This window comes from Amblyomma americanum, chromosome 10 (genome assembly GCF_052857255.1).
Source record: "Amblyomma americanum isolate KBUSLIRL-KWMA chromosome 10, ASM5285725v1, whole genome shotgun sequence".
Lineage (NCBI taxonomy): Eukaryota > Metazoa > Arthropoda > Arachnida > Ixodida > Ixodidae > Amblyomma > Amblyomma americanum.
Genome location: NC_135506.1, coordinates 9084667 through 9101280, shown reverse-complemented (window position 1 = coordinate 9101280; position 16614 = coordinate 9084667). Strand labels below are relative to the sequence as shown.

Sequence of the window (16614 nt, the reverse complement as noted above, 5' to 3'; positions counted from 1 at the left end):
TGCCAACTTTTTAAGTCCTCCGTGTTCTCCTGCTAACGTGATTGAGGTGTCTGTTGAAGGCGTCCCCGTTCTCGCGCTCGTCGACACGGGTGCTGCAGTGTCAGTAATTAGTGATGCTCTTCGCCGCAAACTTCGTAAGGTGACAACGCCGCTGTCTGACTTTTCACTACGTACGGCCACCTCTCAGCGCATCCACCCCATCGCAGCCTGCACGGTCCGCGTTACTATCAACGACGTCGCCTATACCATCGAGTTTGTTGTGCTGACCGCCTGCTCTCACGATGTCATCCTCGGCTGCGATTTCCTCTCGACCCACCGTGCAGTGATTGATTGTGCCCGTGCGGAACTTGAGCTTTCTCCCCTGTGTGATGTTTCGTTGTGTGACCTACCTGTGCGCTCCGCTAAGCTTCTTGTAGCTGCCGACACCGACATACCTCCCTCCTCTTCAGCCCTCGTTCCGCTCCGCCCCGACTCTTTCCTCAGCGGCCCTGTTCTTTTCACACCTACCGCAGCACCCACTCGCCATCAGCGCCTCCTCATTCCATTCGCCGTTGTCTCGATTTCCGATGGCCACTGCGCCATCTATGTCACCAACCCATTTTCTTACCCGTCGTTTGTTCTTCGCGGCGAATGCCTCGGCTCTATTGAAGAACTGGACCCTGCTCTTGCTTCCGAGTTCTCCGATACCCGTGCCTGCTCCCCAGTTACTGCCTTAGCCTGTTGTGCGACAGCGCCCGATCCGATTTCCATCGACGTCTTTCGTCGTAACATCGATCCCGACCTTCCGTCCGCTTACCGTGACCAACTCTTGGAACTTCTCTGCCGCTTCCGCAACTCTTTCGACCTTACCCAGCACCTCCACCAAGTGTCAAGGCGTTTATTTGAAGCACAGGTCGGTTGGTCTTGGTTGTCCGGCGACACAACGGGCACACTCAAAGGCGTCGTTCGAAAAACCCAGCTGCACTTCGTCTGCTTCTTCGTTGTCCCGCTTGAACTCGTCCGCTTCTTCGCTGCGCTGCGCCTGTCGGTCCCATTACACTATATATAAAAAACACAGTTCGCCACAGAACGGATATGGCGAACAGCCCCAGCGCCAAGTGGTGCCTGCTCGGATGGCATGCAGCAGGCTTCGCCACAGTACACAAGTGACTGGTGGTGGTGTGGCAAGTGTATACACCAGCATTTGCGCTCATCGCACTCGCCAGCGGTGCCACGAAAGATATAGCAAAGTGAAGGGTTGATAGTTAGGCAGCCATCATGCGTTCACGCCTCTCGCACCCTTCGACAGTGCTCCCTGAAGCAGCGGCGTGGACAGATGCAAGCTTTGCGGTAACCATCCTGCGCTCATGTCAGCTGCCACGGAGGTGGGGAGAACAGCCATGGCTTTAACTTTGACAGGCCACTTCCCATGCAACACGGCTGTAATACAGGGAAGCCGCCCTAGCTGGCACACGACCCGTCCGCTTTTCGTGCTGTGCAGAGAAGCCAACCTAACTGGTGCTCAGTTTTTTGTGGCCTCCAGAATCGCCACAAGCACCTTCTAAACAGTTAAGAAAAGGTTTCCCCATTTTTCCAGAAAGAATTTTTTGAGTTGCTGCCCTTTCACGCACTTCGTGCGTGGGTTTTTTGTAAAATTTTATATCACCAATTTCAGTTATATTAAACAATTTCACAATTTTTTACATGCTCGCTATATATATATAACAGGTGTAACTGTATCAACGTATACAGTTTGAAGAGTCCAAAATTAAAGTGGGAAAAAAAAGGAAAGGTGGAGGATGAGAGGCATGGGTGGATTTAGGTGCATGGGGAACCCATAATGCACTGCAAGGAACCCAAGGATTACCAGAACCAAGTTTGAGAAACCCTGGGACACAATGCAGGCTACACTCACGCAAAGAGCTGGTCCTTGGGAGTCACTCCAACGAGGCTCTCCTCCTTGCCATACACCTTGTAAATCCTCCGGTTGTAGACCTCCAGCACATGTAGCTGAAAGCACCAATCAGAGGAGGAGTCAAACACCAGTCACAAGCAGTCTTGCGAATTTGAGAACAAGCCTCTGCTCAAGTACACATACACACACACTAGAAGTTAAGATTCAAACACGCATATACTATATCGTATGTCAGGCCAGCTACACTTTTAGATGGAAGTGTTAACAGCTCTAAACAGACTATTCATTCCTGCCAAAATCCCCTAAGAAGGCTAAATTACTTCTAACTTAATTATATGAGCCCGATTAATGGGGTTTTTATTATTTTGCTGACCAAGTGAGCTGCTATCACAGTGGGTAGGCGGTATAAATTACCAGAGGCAAATTAGGACACCCACTGCTGATTAAAAAAAAAAGAAGAGAATGCTTGTCAGCTTTGCGGTTAGCCACATTATCAACAAGCAGTTGGGAAAACAGCCAAAAGTATCAATGGGAAACGGAACATACATTCTTGGGGGAGACGTTCGTCTTTTTGAAGATCTCTTCTTTGAGGTCCTGGACTTTAGCATCATGGTTCAGCCTGACCCGCAGCTGGAAAAAGATAAACAAGCAACATGAAGCAAGTAAGCAATAAAAATGAATCTGAACATCCCATAGCACAATTTAAATGGCTTCAAACGTAGACAAGTTTCCCAGCTCCCAAGACATTTATACGTTAAGTTCAAAGGGACACAGAGGACAAACTAGAGTCGCCTGCATTGATAATTACTATGTTCTAATGAAAAAGAGGCTAACTTCACTGAAAACAGTACTTTTATAAGCTAAAAAAAAATTAAAAATGAAATGCAGGCTTCACCACTATCAGCTGTTTTCCCAAGAAAACTGAGGTAATGATAACACAGTTTTTTATGCATGATCTCAGAGATTAGACCACATGGTCCAACACTTCCAAGCAGTGATTGTGCAGTTATGTTGTACTATTGTCACAAGCCAGAATCGACAGGCAGTAGAAAATAGTCATGCTCTTCCCCCATGTCCCCCTTAACACTTCTTGAAAACTGCAGGAACACTGCCTTTGTGGTCGAAAGAGCGGCCAGAATTCCCGAACTGAGGTCTTCAAAGGCTGGCATACAAACCTTGACTGGCATAGACTGTGGGTCGAGAGAGAAGAAGTTCACGACAAACACCCGCTGTCTCTTTGGCAGGGGCACTGTCAGGTACAGGAAGGGGTCAAAGCTGATCGAGACCTGCGAGTAGACAGATCACCAGCATGTGTCAATACACGACGTCAGTGAAACACGATTCAGAAAGGCACTTAGCCAGATGGTTATTGCTTTAATGGATCACGAAAAAGCACCGTTTGTGAAGAAGGTCACTGCGTGAACAAAAGAAAAGAAAGAAAAAGAGCTGTTACTTAAAACATCATGACTTCCTGGCCAAAAGAAAGTAAACCCTAACACATGTAGCCTGATTTGTTAAAAAGATAGTAAATCTTTTACTACAACCTTCTCCAATATTATGTAATCAGCATCAAATTAAACACAAACAAGACAATCAAAATGCGGACAGCAAAACGAGAAGATCTTAGACGAGAGACACTGAATACTATGGCGGCTGATTTTTACTTCGAAGGTGCAAAGACGGCTCTTTGGACGTGTTACTGGAGCTAGCCTATGTTTTCTCTCCAGCAGATAATTTTGCAACTGGGTTTTCGTTCGTTACCCTGCTCGTCGTTCAGGGCTCATTTACTAAGATGCTCTGTACTATTTTCACTCGTAAATTTCCAAGGTAACATCGCAGATGGAGTACCCAACCACTTTTGCCTTTGTAGCGGCCTGAAAGTTTTTCTTCAGTGGAAGACAATTCATTCAAGTTGGCACAGTAGCGGCCTATAAAAGCCGATGCAATCATGCAGCATGCGTAGAAGCTTGCCCGAGCAGAACACATTTCACCTACCTTGTGGCATTTTGGGCAGATGACAGTGGACTTGTACTGGCCCTGAAAGAGGTCCACCACGATGGAGTCGTTGCGAAGCTTGTAGTTGCTCCAGGATTCATCAGCGACAATCTGGAGAACAGCACTCAGGTGAGAAACGGGGGACGAAGCAACACTGTTCAGCTGTGCCGGTAGACAACTGATTGGTACTCATCTTAGTATTTGCCAACAAATGCCAAAGCTAACAATCAACAGACATCAATTTTCAGTTGGACTGACAGACCAAATGCTGGTAACAGACACCTGAGCTATGCACACAAATAAGCAGAAAGTTTGTTTAACGACAGGTGCCTAACTAAAAACTAGCGCTGCATGCAATGTAAAAGACACACAATGAGTGCTGCGTCTCTTGCGCTGTCAAAGAGGGCAACAGTTGCTGGTCAACCACAGGTGTTGAGCCTTTATTAATTTGACATTCCCATCGGCCATTCTTCGAAGTTATTTTGAAATTATGTGCATGGCACGGCAATTAGCGCTTTGAAGGAAAAACTTTCCAGCAAAAGGGGCCATAAAAAATGATGTGCATTACAGCCCAGAAAGCTGCCATGCCTTGAACTGTGCTCAGAGTTACTCACGCTGTCCGGACGGCCAGCTGACTCCACCCTCTCCACATAGGGCTTGTTGTGGATGCGGTTGAGATCCTAGAAACAATTAGAAGGGGTGTTGTTTTTGATTTCGCTAAAAGAAAAAATTCGCAATATGACAAGAAAACAAAGAATAGAGAAAATGAAGAATGTCACCTCCATCAAAAACACAACATTTAGATGTCAGCAAGTTTCTCATTTACACTCACACTGACTCTTTTGAACGACGAAGCCTGCATGCAGTCAGCAACCATAAGCAAAATCATCTCAAAACAGCCCACAAAGCTCTGGCAGAGCTTAACCAACTTGTAGCAAAAAAGCAACATCACCAATATGAGCCTGTACCAGTAGAGGCTTGTGAAAATGCACCCAATGGTTCTACTCCTGCCTTTTGTCTGTCTAGACCATCTTTTTCATGAATATATCCATACCAACTGTACAGTAATCCCTTCTTATAATAAGTCAGCGGGACGGCGAAAAAACTTCGTTATGTGCAGTAATTCGATATAAGCGACCACCTGAGAAAATCTGAAGCCGTCTAGCTGTAGTTGCGCCGCAACTGCGTGGATGTCAAAATACAGTGTATTCAGTGAAGCAAAACTTTATTCGGGTGCAAAAAAGGTAGTGAGCTTTGGCAGTTTCAGGTTCTTAGAGCATGCAACCCCTGCTCCAATTTTACCAAGCACTGCACAAGGCCGCGGTCGCCGCCCATGCATTCAATCTTCGGGGTATTTCGAATCGCGTAGGCAGTGGCCACTTTTATGGGCAGTCAAGGAAGACTACAAGAGTATCGCGCTGGAAAGCACCGCAAATGCCGTGGCTCGAGTCCGAGGTTGTGTTTGTTGTGCTCAAAAAACAATTAGCCACTCATTGTGGGTACGCAGCGCGATTGTGAAAACTGAACGGCTTTGCAGTAGGGGCTTTGCATGATTACTGGGCAATTTTTTCCTGAGCTGTGCAGCTGTGATTTTCGCAAAACAAGTTTTTCGGCGCATAATTGTCGACGACATATGTGCTAATTCTACGGTTCGGGTGTTCGCGCAGTGTCGCGTCCGCGCTGTTGAAAAATGTCTAGGAACAAAATTCATTGACCCCACCACGCATTTAGACAGTTAGTCTAGTCGGGTGGCGCAAATCAAGCATGACCGGCTTGAGAAAATCGCTGCGGAAACACCATGGTTGCGTTGATCCACCATGTTGACAGCCTGACTCGCTAAGTTTTCAGCATGTTATCAGCCGATCTGCATCATCAAAACTGCAATGAAGCTAGGGGCAGTATTTTATTGCGATGCAGGCCGATTATGGCGAGCAGCGAGCAAATTTCTAGACCAGCTTCCCCAAAGTCGTCTTCCCGATTTGTTAACGTAGCTCCTCGCGTCAAACATGGCAAAGGGCATGCGACCAGCAGTCGCTTGCGTCAGGGCAGCAGCTCAACAACACCGGTGTTCACGCTTGCAAGCGCGACCTGCAGGTCGCCTTCTCGTTTGAAGCAAAAACTCTCGAGAATGACGTTGTTCGCACGCTTTCACGAGTTTTGTCTTTGGTCGTTGTGAAACAATTAGGCTTAGCGACGACTACAGCTGCCGGGGAGCAACTCAGTTCGTTGCCCGGCGCGTCCGCGGTCGGCGTTGTTGCCGAAAGATCGGCTCGCTTGCGACTCGCAAGTGTGAATGGGCTCAAAACTGGAGGGACACTTCTTTTGCACTTTTTCGCACATTTCAGAGCCAAAAGTGCTCTTTAGAGCGGTAAAATTTTGCTCATCAGGTGCACTCCATGGAATGCTATGGCGCAAGTCTGCCCGCGGTGTTTTGGCCACTTTTCGGCATCCAAGAGACCGCAAGAGACCGTCACAAAACTCTATTTTCGTGTGGTTTCAATCACGACGCACACCAGCGATGCGACTGAGACCGATTCGGGCACGCTGCACCACGGAATTTGACAGCTTCCGTTTGCTCTGCTGTAAACAGCTGAGAGCACTCTGCACTCGCTTGGTACTAGTTACTAGGCAGGTCATCAGTCGTAGGTTTGGTTTGGTATGAGACTAATTCGTCGGCGGTATTAATTTGACATTGCATGCGCAAAGGGTTGCCCGCTCGGCAGCGGTGATGCCTCCGCTTGCCACTTCGCTCTAAGCGGGTCAAGCCCTTCGTGTGCTTCGAGTAATGCGGTTTAAAATGCATGTGTTTGGGTCAGGACCGGAAGAAATTTCGAACAAAGCGTTATTTCGAGTAAGGTGATTTCGTTATAATGGGGAATTACTGTATTTATAAAATAATAACTACAATAAAAACCAATCTTTACTAAGCTATGGTAGCCACAAAATACCATGGAAAAGTTCAGTCAATCTGGAGACACTGAACACAATGTGCCACTGACAGGAAATCAATGCTGCCATCGAATAAGAAACTACATCAAACTGCATTGAAATGAAAATTAGTTTTTGGGGAAAGGAAATGGGGCAGCATCTCTCTCACATATCCCACAACTGAACTGTGCCTTAAGGGAAGGGATTAAGGGAAGGGATAAAGGAGGGAGAGAAAGAAGAAAGGAAGATAGAGGTGCCATAGTGGAGGGCTCCCCGGAATAATTTCGACCACCTGGGGATACTTAATGCCCACTGACATCCCACAGCACATGGGTGCATTAGCATTTCGCCTCCATCAAAACGCAGCCGCCGCGGTCGGGTTCGAACCTGGGTAATCCGGATCAGTAATCGAGCGCCCTAACCACTGAGCCACTGCGGCGGGTATAAACTGCCTTCTCTCCACCCAAAAAAAACAGTCTGATAACATGAATAAAAGCACAATAACGTTGCATGTGCTGTTCAGCACATACAATGTTATTCTGCTTTTATTCACGTTATCAGACTGTTTTTTTACCACAATACTGGGCAAGGTTACCATCATGTTAGGAGGGTCAGAAAAAGAATAATAATAACACCCTGCCCACACCGCCTGTTGTGCATCACCTGTTGGCACAACAGGCTACTGGGCGATACACGTTCAGAAGCAAAATATTAAAAAAAAGGTGATTAGCATTTGCAAGACAACTGCAATGAATGCCATGCTGACTCAAATCTACGACACCTTACAAATACTACATGGTTGATGTCAGCTGCGGCACTCGTTTGCAAACCGTAAGTTGTGCACATCAATGTCCCTGCCGTCAGTTTCCTTTCTTTGCTGGAGACAAGCTTCTCATCTCCACCTCAACTGAGAAACAATACACGCGCAACAATCTCAGGACCCCCAACTGCCTCCCTTGTTCAGCCAGGGCTCAGGCCAACTACCTCATGAAATCTCAACCTTTGATTCACCCTCCCACCCCCCATTCAACCTCCTACTCACTCACTCACCTACATTAATTAATTCATTCATTTCCTAAGGTAGGTACAAGCTTTCCCCATGAACAGCTTGCTTCCAGACGCTTCAAACGCGTCACTTGGATGAGTGCAGACAATGCATCATGAAAGCACCCCGTGTGACATCTCGCGAGCCAAACTGTGAGCTCTGCACGAGTCCGGCCAGCACAACGTACCTCGTGCAGCCCATCCAGCAGAAATGCCATAAACTCCTGGGCATCGTGCTGGGCGAAGCCCGTGAACTGGGGCGCCTTGATGCTGATGAGGCTCTTGAGGCGGGCGGGTGCAAACGAACGCTGCTTGCCAGACCAGAGCCACGAGGCAAGCACGGCAAATGCCACAGCCAGCTCACCGTGCATGCCCAGTGGATTTTCGCGGTTCAGCTCCCCTTGGAAGGTGGCACCTGCGCATGAGAATTTTCGCGCATGAAATCTACAAAGAGTCAATTCCTGATGCTGAGATTCAAATGACAGATTTCACCTTAGTTTTCATAGGGCCACCACAGCCACAGAGATGGGCGACCGCATTTCAAACCAGAGAGCACTTGATTTGCCAAATGAAAGATTCCCGGACGTGGTCTCTTAAGCACAATCATTAGCATGAACAAAGCAAGCAGTGGTTTCTGCAAAGCGACATGCAATAAGAAGGGCAGCAATAGGCGACCTTTCAAATAATTGTGCATTCTCCCTTATGACTACTTTCTGAAGCCTTTGATGAAAGGCAAAATTTGCCTCAACTGCCCTCAGCTCTCAAGAAATACAGAACCTTCGGAACACCTCTGATATGACTAATTCCCCTTTGTGGCTCTTACAACCTTCTAACCCAGCTTTCCTTTGGCTCAACACTCAATGTGGGGGACCATTCCATTCAACACAGCCCAAGTACATTATCCTATCCACAAAGAGCCTGGTGTCGCTCTGCCCATGCCTGCAGCAGCTAAGCTTGAGCCAATTTGAAAATGCCTGCAACACCTGCACCTGCATTGCAAACGGTTCATCTGCTAGAAAGCTGCCCTGCCCACAGTGGTACAGTCTAAAAGTACCAGACTAACATCACGCCTATCCAAATTACTGATTGTATAAAGCAATAACCAGCAGGTTTCTGTAGACTATGCTGCGGCAGAAAAGGAAAGAAGTTTGCCGACCCAGCTGAAATCACGAAAACTAAAGATAAATGACATCACAGCTTTTACACAAGACAATGGCTTTGTGAACAGGGCTTCTCTGTGGGAGCCGCAATGATGTTCAATTTTAGTTAAGCAATTTCAACGCAGTCAACACATTGCGGCCCAGGCAAGCAGGAGTCTGTCATAATTTCGACTTCATCAACCTCAACTGTGCCAGCTGGGCATGGTAGTAGCACTCACTGAGGAAGTAGTCACGAAACTCGCGTGTGTTAGCCAGGCACTGCAGCACCGCGTTCATGAAGCAGGTGTTGCCCAGGTTGTCCAGGCCAGTGTAGCCACGCGCCACCACAGCTGGCGGAGCAGGGGGCGGCCGCAGCTGAACGGCTGGCAACGCCTTCTGCACAGCACAGGAGGGGCAAAGAATGAAAGAAAATGAAGAAAAATTCAAGCAGTGCTAAGCTTCGCTGCTTAGCACAGAAATTTCCAGTGAGAGCCAGTTTACTGCCCACTGTAGCGCTTTGCCTTTTTGCTCACATAGCACAGAGCAGCTAAAGTCAAAACAGGTGTGCTATGCTGTGCTACATATGTACAATAAAATCAGGTGATATTTTACAATTTCTTTCTTTTTCTTACTGCTTTCACGCAGAGCAGGGGCTTTTCTACACTAATGACAACTTTCACACTGTTGAGCGCAGCAGCGAAAGCTTCTTTCTTGGCCCCCGCACTAGCTGAACTACGGCCGGTATGCATGCATGGCGCAACGACCTGCTCCTCTAGACTCTAAAACGGCCGCCCGAATTTTCTGTGTCGTGCCAAATGTGGATGCCGCCATCACTTACTCCTTTTTCTTATCTTAGGCCAGCTGATGGCTCTGGCACCTGGACACACAAAAGTCTTGGCATTACGCTAAGCCTGGCTCCCACCATCTGCTTCTCAGTTCTATCCTACCCTAGGCAGCCGCCGCGGTGGCTGAGTGGTTATGGCGCTCAACTGCTGGCCCGAAAGATGCGGGTTCGATCCCGGCCGCGGCGGTCGAATTTCGATGGAGGCGAAATTCTACAGGCCCATGTACAGTGCGATGTCAGTGCACGTTAAAGAACTCCAGGTGGTCGAAATTCCCGGAGCCCTTCACTACGGTGTCTCTCATAGCCTGAGTCACTTTGGGACGTTAAACCCCCATAAAACCAAACCTACCCTAGGCCACACAATGTCATAATTTCACTGGCGTTACGCCAATGTCACTGGTGTTACGCCAGCTGTGCCGTGGAATTACGCTGCAACTCGGCTCAGAAGGGGCTTCGTAAAACAGCTCTCACCATAAAATTACATAGCAACTCATTACACCATGTCTCAATTTTTTTTACAAACACATTTGCTTAACCAATGGCCAATCCAAGACCAGCCCCACAGTAGAGCTCAAACTGAAACCGAACACTCACTACTCAACCAACCATCCACCCGACATGGGCTCCACTTAGGTGCCTCTCCAGATCAACTGAATGCCACCATTGAGGTGGATATTCAGACAACATTAAAATGCTACAGAGATAATCTATCCATACTGAACATTTATACTCCAGTTTCCAACACAAACACGCAAAAACTGGCTCAATCTCTCCGAATAACTTCCACAATATTTGTTTAGACGCAGTCATTAGGCTAAGAAAAAACACATTTGTACCGCTATGCCACCAGGCAACGCAAGCAGGATGGCATACAAAAGAAGCAAACAGTCAATAAAACCAAGCAGAACACTGGAAAATGTAACCTTTACGCGACCTTCCACACCATGGAGTGATGCCCTCTGTGTGCAGACACGTGAGCGGCACAATCAATAGTTTGCATTATCACACAAAGAGGGCACCAATCTCATTTGCACTTAATTTGTCCTTCCACGTTACGCCAGTGACGTCACACAACTGGGAAACATGCATTCAACAGCTGTCGCTGTGAAAGGAATAAGCTTTCTCTCTTCCCCACCCCTCACCTTGGGCAGTGGGCTGTCCGGTACAGCTACGGTGTCTCCAGCACACGGGTCCGGGGTGGGCGGCTGGACAGTGGCCATTTGGTGCACAGGCGCCACATTGCTCAACGGCGTCCTCCCTGGCACGCTCCTTTGCACAGGCACCCATGTGTTGCTGGGTGCCGGCACAGGCTCTGCTAGTAATATGACAGGAAAAACAGTCAGCACACCACAAAAACGTACAGGGTGCTTCAAAAAAGGGGCAAAAGAAAAGGAGGAATACCTGAACAGGTGCAAAAAAAAAATTTAAGGACGATTGTGATACTCCTTAATGCGAAATTTGAGTGCAGCTCTGTAGATGTTTTCATTTTGCGGTATATTGAGGTAAAGAATTTGAGAGATACATGTACGTGTGTGTGCACAGTTACAAAGCACTCTTTATTTTCCACGCACGCTCTTTCTTCAAGTAAAATTCCTTTCCCAGCCTTAAACTGTCATGATGGTGGTTTGGTGGTCGGAAAAATTGAATGCCATATATTCCACCTGCTGCACCAATGCCTGGTTCATAAGCAGACAGTTTATACTAGGAAGACAATGCTGTGAGTGGCGTGGCCGACACAGACAATCTATCGCGTGCAGCACATTTCCCAGCACTGCCTACCAACGAAGCAGAGCATGGCGTGACTGCGAGGAGGCGAAGCATGGGTGGTGCCCGTGCCGCCGCGGACAAACCTCCGCTCCCCTAGCAACTCTACCTCCGCACATGCAGTAATAACGGACAACTCTCGTTCACTCGACACAGCTGGTCTCGAAGAGAGCGTGCTCATGCTCCCCTCACTGTCCTCGATCCCCTCGTGCTAGGTTACGCTAACGGCAACAGTGACGGCAAGTCTGGGTGAGCCTCACACAGGCTGCCCACCGACTTCATTGGGATAGGGGACGCTCGGTAAGGTGTCGCCCTAACCGGTTGCGAGCTACTGCAGGCAACGATTTTTAAAAATTATTTCTAAATAATAGGGCCCATGCAGAATTTTCAAATTTGACTCGAATACCCAAAAAACCACCTCTGCACATCTATTGCACAAGAATATACCCAAAGAAATTTGAGGGTCCCTTTAATTTAATTATACAAACTACTGCTCTTACCAATCTTCTTGGGCTGGGGGGCAAGCTCGAGCGAGGACCACCGTGAGGCCACTTGCTTCTTGAGAATCAGCTCCAGCTTGCACGGGCTGAGCCGGTACCGGCAATCCTCCGGTCGGATGGCTTCCCTGCAGCGCGCCCACACAATTGTTATGACCATGCAACTATGATAAACGGTACACGGTTCTCATGCCAGAGTGCTTTCAAAGCGATTTCATTACAATAATAAAATCCTTTTCACTACGCACACTCTCAGTGCTACACCATTTTTCTTCTCTTCAAAGCTACCTTTATGCATGGTACCTGAACTAGACAAAATTACTACACCCAAATACTCAGGTACGTCAGCAAGCTATGTTTAACGACATCCTCAGCGATTACTAGGACAATGTGGTAAGAATTCCCCAACAGCAACAAATTTCCTAGGGGCTGGTTTGGTTTATGGGGATTTAACGTCCAAAAGTGAATCAGGCTATGAGGGATGCCATAGTGAAGGGCTCCGGAAATTGCGACCACCTGGGGTTCTTTAACGTGCACTGACATCGAACAGTACACGGGCCTCTAGAATTTCGCCTTCATCGAAATCTGACCGCTACGGCAGGGGTCAAACCCGCGTCTTTCGGGTCAGCAGCCGAGCGCCATAACCACTAAGCCACTACGCCTGTCAGAATGATATGCAAACAGGTGTTCCCGGCAATCATCCAGAGCACTTGCATCACAGCAGGCAATGCACGTAGAACACTACATTGCTCCAAAATGCAGACAAAAGACTACATTCAAGCAGAAAACTTAATAAAAGCTTGCATATCCAGTGAATCGAAAACAAGCACAAGTCATGTGGGCAATGCTCAGCATGTGAATATGTGCCAGCATGTGAAGGAAGAACATGCGAGCTTACTTGACGTTGACACGCCATGTAAATGTTGTTTCTTCTGTGGAATTGTGCTGCTCCAGAAACTCCGAGTTCGTGTTCCTGGAACAAAGAAACAGGCATACTTTGTAGTAGGAGAGCGCGAATATTCGAAACTTCAAATAGTTTGCAAACAGTGTTTACTATTCGATTTGATTCCTGACCGCGCTGCCTGCGTGCCACATGTTTTTCGGTTTTTGATAGTGAGAAGCACAGCAAGCAGGCAACGAGTGATCGACACAACCTGCCTGTCGTCCCACATATTCACAAGCTGGCTAACAGCCTGAAAAACATGGGATCAAGATTTGCTAGAAAAGTTGCATTTTCTGTGTTTGCCGTGCTGGGTGACATTTGTGCAAGCGTTGGGCAAAAGGCAAAAATGGACACTAAAGGGACCAAGAAAGGAGCTCAGAAAGCATGCATTGTGAAGTATGAACATCCAGTGCGCATTGGGAGTGGTTTACTGCATTCCGTTATCCTGCAGTATATGTTATATTAGCCCGGCGGGGCGATGACTCCATATGCGATCAAGACAGCACTGGCCATGTCTTGGCAAGAAGCCGTTCACGCACTTAGCAGTGCGCTGTGCCTCATGAGATGAATGTTACCCCAATTTTAAGAACATTACTACCGCGGCCTGCCGTCAGCATCAGTAGAACTGTGAAATAGCGGAGGCACCTCGGATTGAAAAATGTAAATTGTTAGAGTGTCACCTTTGTCACTGCTCATAAAAGGTCATGATAGTTTCATTGATAGCTTCGCGCATTAAATCAATAAGTGCACTGTGGCCGCTGTGTGCTCACAGGTCAGAAAATGAATGCCACATTGCGCGGAATGTCACTACGATGTGCCACGATGCAGTCTACAACTGGCTGTGAACCAGATATGTATTCTGCAACGTAAGCGACCAGACATTACTTGGCTCATTACCCGCAACGAAACCAAAAGCCAATTGTGAACAGTTATACAGCGATCACTTATAGCAGACCACCTGATCTTTGTCGAATGCTGTACAGTATGCCCCATTTGTGTATCAATCAAGAATTGATAACTCTGATAAAAAGACCAATAAAGCACAAGCAAATCCTATGTAGAAAGTGCATGTGACCCATACTTCGTGCGAAACTTCACCAAGAAGCTCCTCTCATCAAAGTCCACAACCAAGGCCTCCTTGGAGATACTTTTGACAAACAAAGTGACCGTGACCGTGTCCCCGTTCACCTGTAAAGGAAATGGCCAACCATGCGAGTCAACTATGAGTGTTCAAGAAATACCGGTTCTACGCCATGTGTATGTTAGGACATTTATATAAGGCTCACTCCGATTTTCTGTTCAAAGCATCCATCTAAAAAACATTGACCGTTATGAACACCGATCAAGCTCTGCTATGTCAGATTTACCAGCGGGCTCCTTAGCACTCCTCTTTGCAACTAGAATGAGCAACGGATTTAAACAACGTGAATATTAATATAAATATTAAAACAGTTGGAGTTTGGTAGGCATCAGGGACCTGACAGTTTATTTCTTCAAAGCAGCTACACTTCTATCAGGTTTGTTGTAATGGATGTGGATGAATAAGGCAGAATAATTTCAGTTATTGATGTTGCAACTTCATAACCTGGATGCTAATCAAATTCTCTAAAGGTTTCCATTCACTCTAAAATGCTGACAATGCAACAAACACAAAACAACAATAAGTAAGCCGAATCTGATCATGAAAACTCCGAACAAGTAAACTGGCAATGGTCTGAATGGTTTAATTAGAACAAGCCATGTTTTTGTGAATAGAAGAAAGGGTTAATTTTTGTTTTTACTGTATGCCATTATGCCAGATTTTCCGTCTACCCTCCACAGTGTTAAGAAACCCACTTGAGCAGATCCATTACGCTCAACCAGCTATTATTTATTGACTCCATAACAGACTTGCCAAGGAACATCACATGTTTGCTTGAAAAAAATAGACACACGTGAGGGGATGCTGGTCTTACAATTATTTTTTATTCCTGGAACAATCTTTATCATAAACGTGTGCTTTTTTATGCGAAGTCTAAATATGCCATTATATTTTGAATAGCTCAACTAGGATATGAGCTTTCCGGGTCTGCGCAGACATTTCTTGCACGGTTCAGTAGTATATTTTGAATAGCTCAACTAGGATATGAGTTATAAGGAGTTTTGCAACTTTAATTGGACACTTCTTTACAGGCCGTTGACCAAGAAATGTTTATAAATTATCAGAAATATTTACAAAACTGCATAACTTAAGATGCATTTTGTGCAGTGATGCTGTTTTTGCATTGGCCCCAGTGAAAATACGCTGCTAAAAAAATCTGTAGAATAGAACATACAAAATCGGTTCACTGGTATTTTAGGGAACCAACTAATTAATCTAATGCATAATGCAAAAGCCAGTAAAAATAGCATCACCACACAGTTCTACTCCTCCGGAATAAATTGATGCCAGCTCATTTCAAATGCCCATGGCGCACCAGAGAAAAAGCCCGCAAGGCAGAGACTGTATTTGTAAAATTACAAACGGAGATAAAGGGACTTACAGTCTGGGTGCACCGCACCTATCAGGTCGCGGAAAATCGAGATTTGGGAAAACGGCTGTAGCGTTGCCTGTACTGCTCTGATGCAGTCTTGTAAGGTGTCGAATGAAAGGGCACGAAATGAGCTTTTTCAGGCGTAGCGAAATGGCGGTGGTTGAGGAGGAGATTCAGAATTGGGATAGAAAAGTGGAACATCATTTTGAAGTTCATGCTTTGTTTTCCAGCCGTGAGACACTCAGAATATTTTATTTTGTATGTTCGAATAGTTTACAGCGTGGATATTTTGCAGAGATACAGTCTGATATATATCAAGCATGAAAAACTTCTCTGAGCAATCGACTTTTTCGCGATTTTTTGCAAACTAAATACCCGCACCCCCGTTAATCACAATATGTGTGGGGAATGCAATAGCATTACAGTCAGCATATTCTATGACAGATCATAACACTGGGTTTTTTTCTGTGATGAGGTTTTGCTTGCAGTGATGCAGGTGGAAAGGGGTGGGGAGGGGGGGTGAAAGGTAGCATGTCATGTGACCTGATGACGTCATAACTGTCTCAGCCACTCAGCGAATTTTATGCCAGACTGCAATGCAGTATTTTTTAAAATTTCCGTCACGAGGCTTCTTCCAAATTTCCTTCGCATGGCAGCAGGTGGCACATCACGTGACCTGTTGAAGTCACAACTGTCTCGACCAATCAATAAATTTTACGAAAAATTACAACGGCGTACTTTTTCTGTGATTAGGATTCTAATGGTACCACATTATTACAGGCACGTCACGTAGAGAAACGCAAACATACCCCGCTCTCGTAGTAGTCATATTTCGGATTGACGAGTTCCACGGTGGGGTTCTCTTCCTTTGGCTCTTCATCCGAAACAGGTAGAGATTGTGCCTCCTCAAGTTTCTGCCAAACAATCGAAGAAGTGACTGAAGTTAACCATGTGATTGAAGAAAACCTGCACTGCTTTTCGAGGGTGCACATTTCTCGGTTAAAGCCGTAGGGCGCTATTCCGCAAGTACAAGTGAATACATGCTGCTAGCAC

The 16614-nt window shown here is 46.6% G+C and overlaps 1 protein-coding gene across 2 annotated transcripts in view; it reads right to left on the bottom strand.

Moving 5' to 3' along the window:
- Positions 1–16614, bottom strand: part of LOC144107236 (ubiquitin carboxyl-terminal hydrolase 19-like) — a 49081-nt gene that overhangs the window by 30500 nt on the left and 1967 nt on the right. Inside the window, exons 4-15 of one of the 2 annotated variants that reach the window (XM_077640234.1) lie at positions 16371–16475; positions 14130–14236; positions 13004–13078; positions 12109–12233; positions 10987–11156; positions 9240–9396; positions 8050–8276; positions 4504–4569; positions 3890–4000; positions 3070–3180; positions 2441–2524; positions 1895–1989 (exon numbers count right to left, since the gene is read on the bottom strand). In XM_077640234.1, coding sequence (XP_077496360.1) covers positions 1895–1989; positions 2441–2524; positions 3070–3180; positions 3890–4000; positions 4504–4569; positions 8050–8276; positions 9240–9396; positions 10987–11156; positions 12109–12233; positions 13004–13078; positions 14130–14236; positions 16371–16475 — 1433 coding nt within the window. Of the gene's footprint in view, positions 1–1894; positions 1990–2440; positions 2525–3069; positions 3181–3889; positions 4001–4503; positions 4570–8049; positions 8277–9239; positions 9397–10986; positions 11160–12108; positions 12234–13003; positions 13079–14129; positions 14237–16370; positions 16476–16614 lie in introns of both variants that reach the window. The other variant, XM_077640233.1, reaches the window with a different exon arrangement.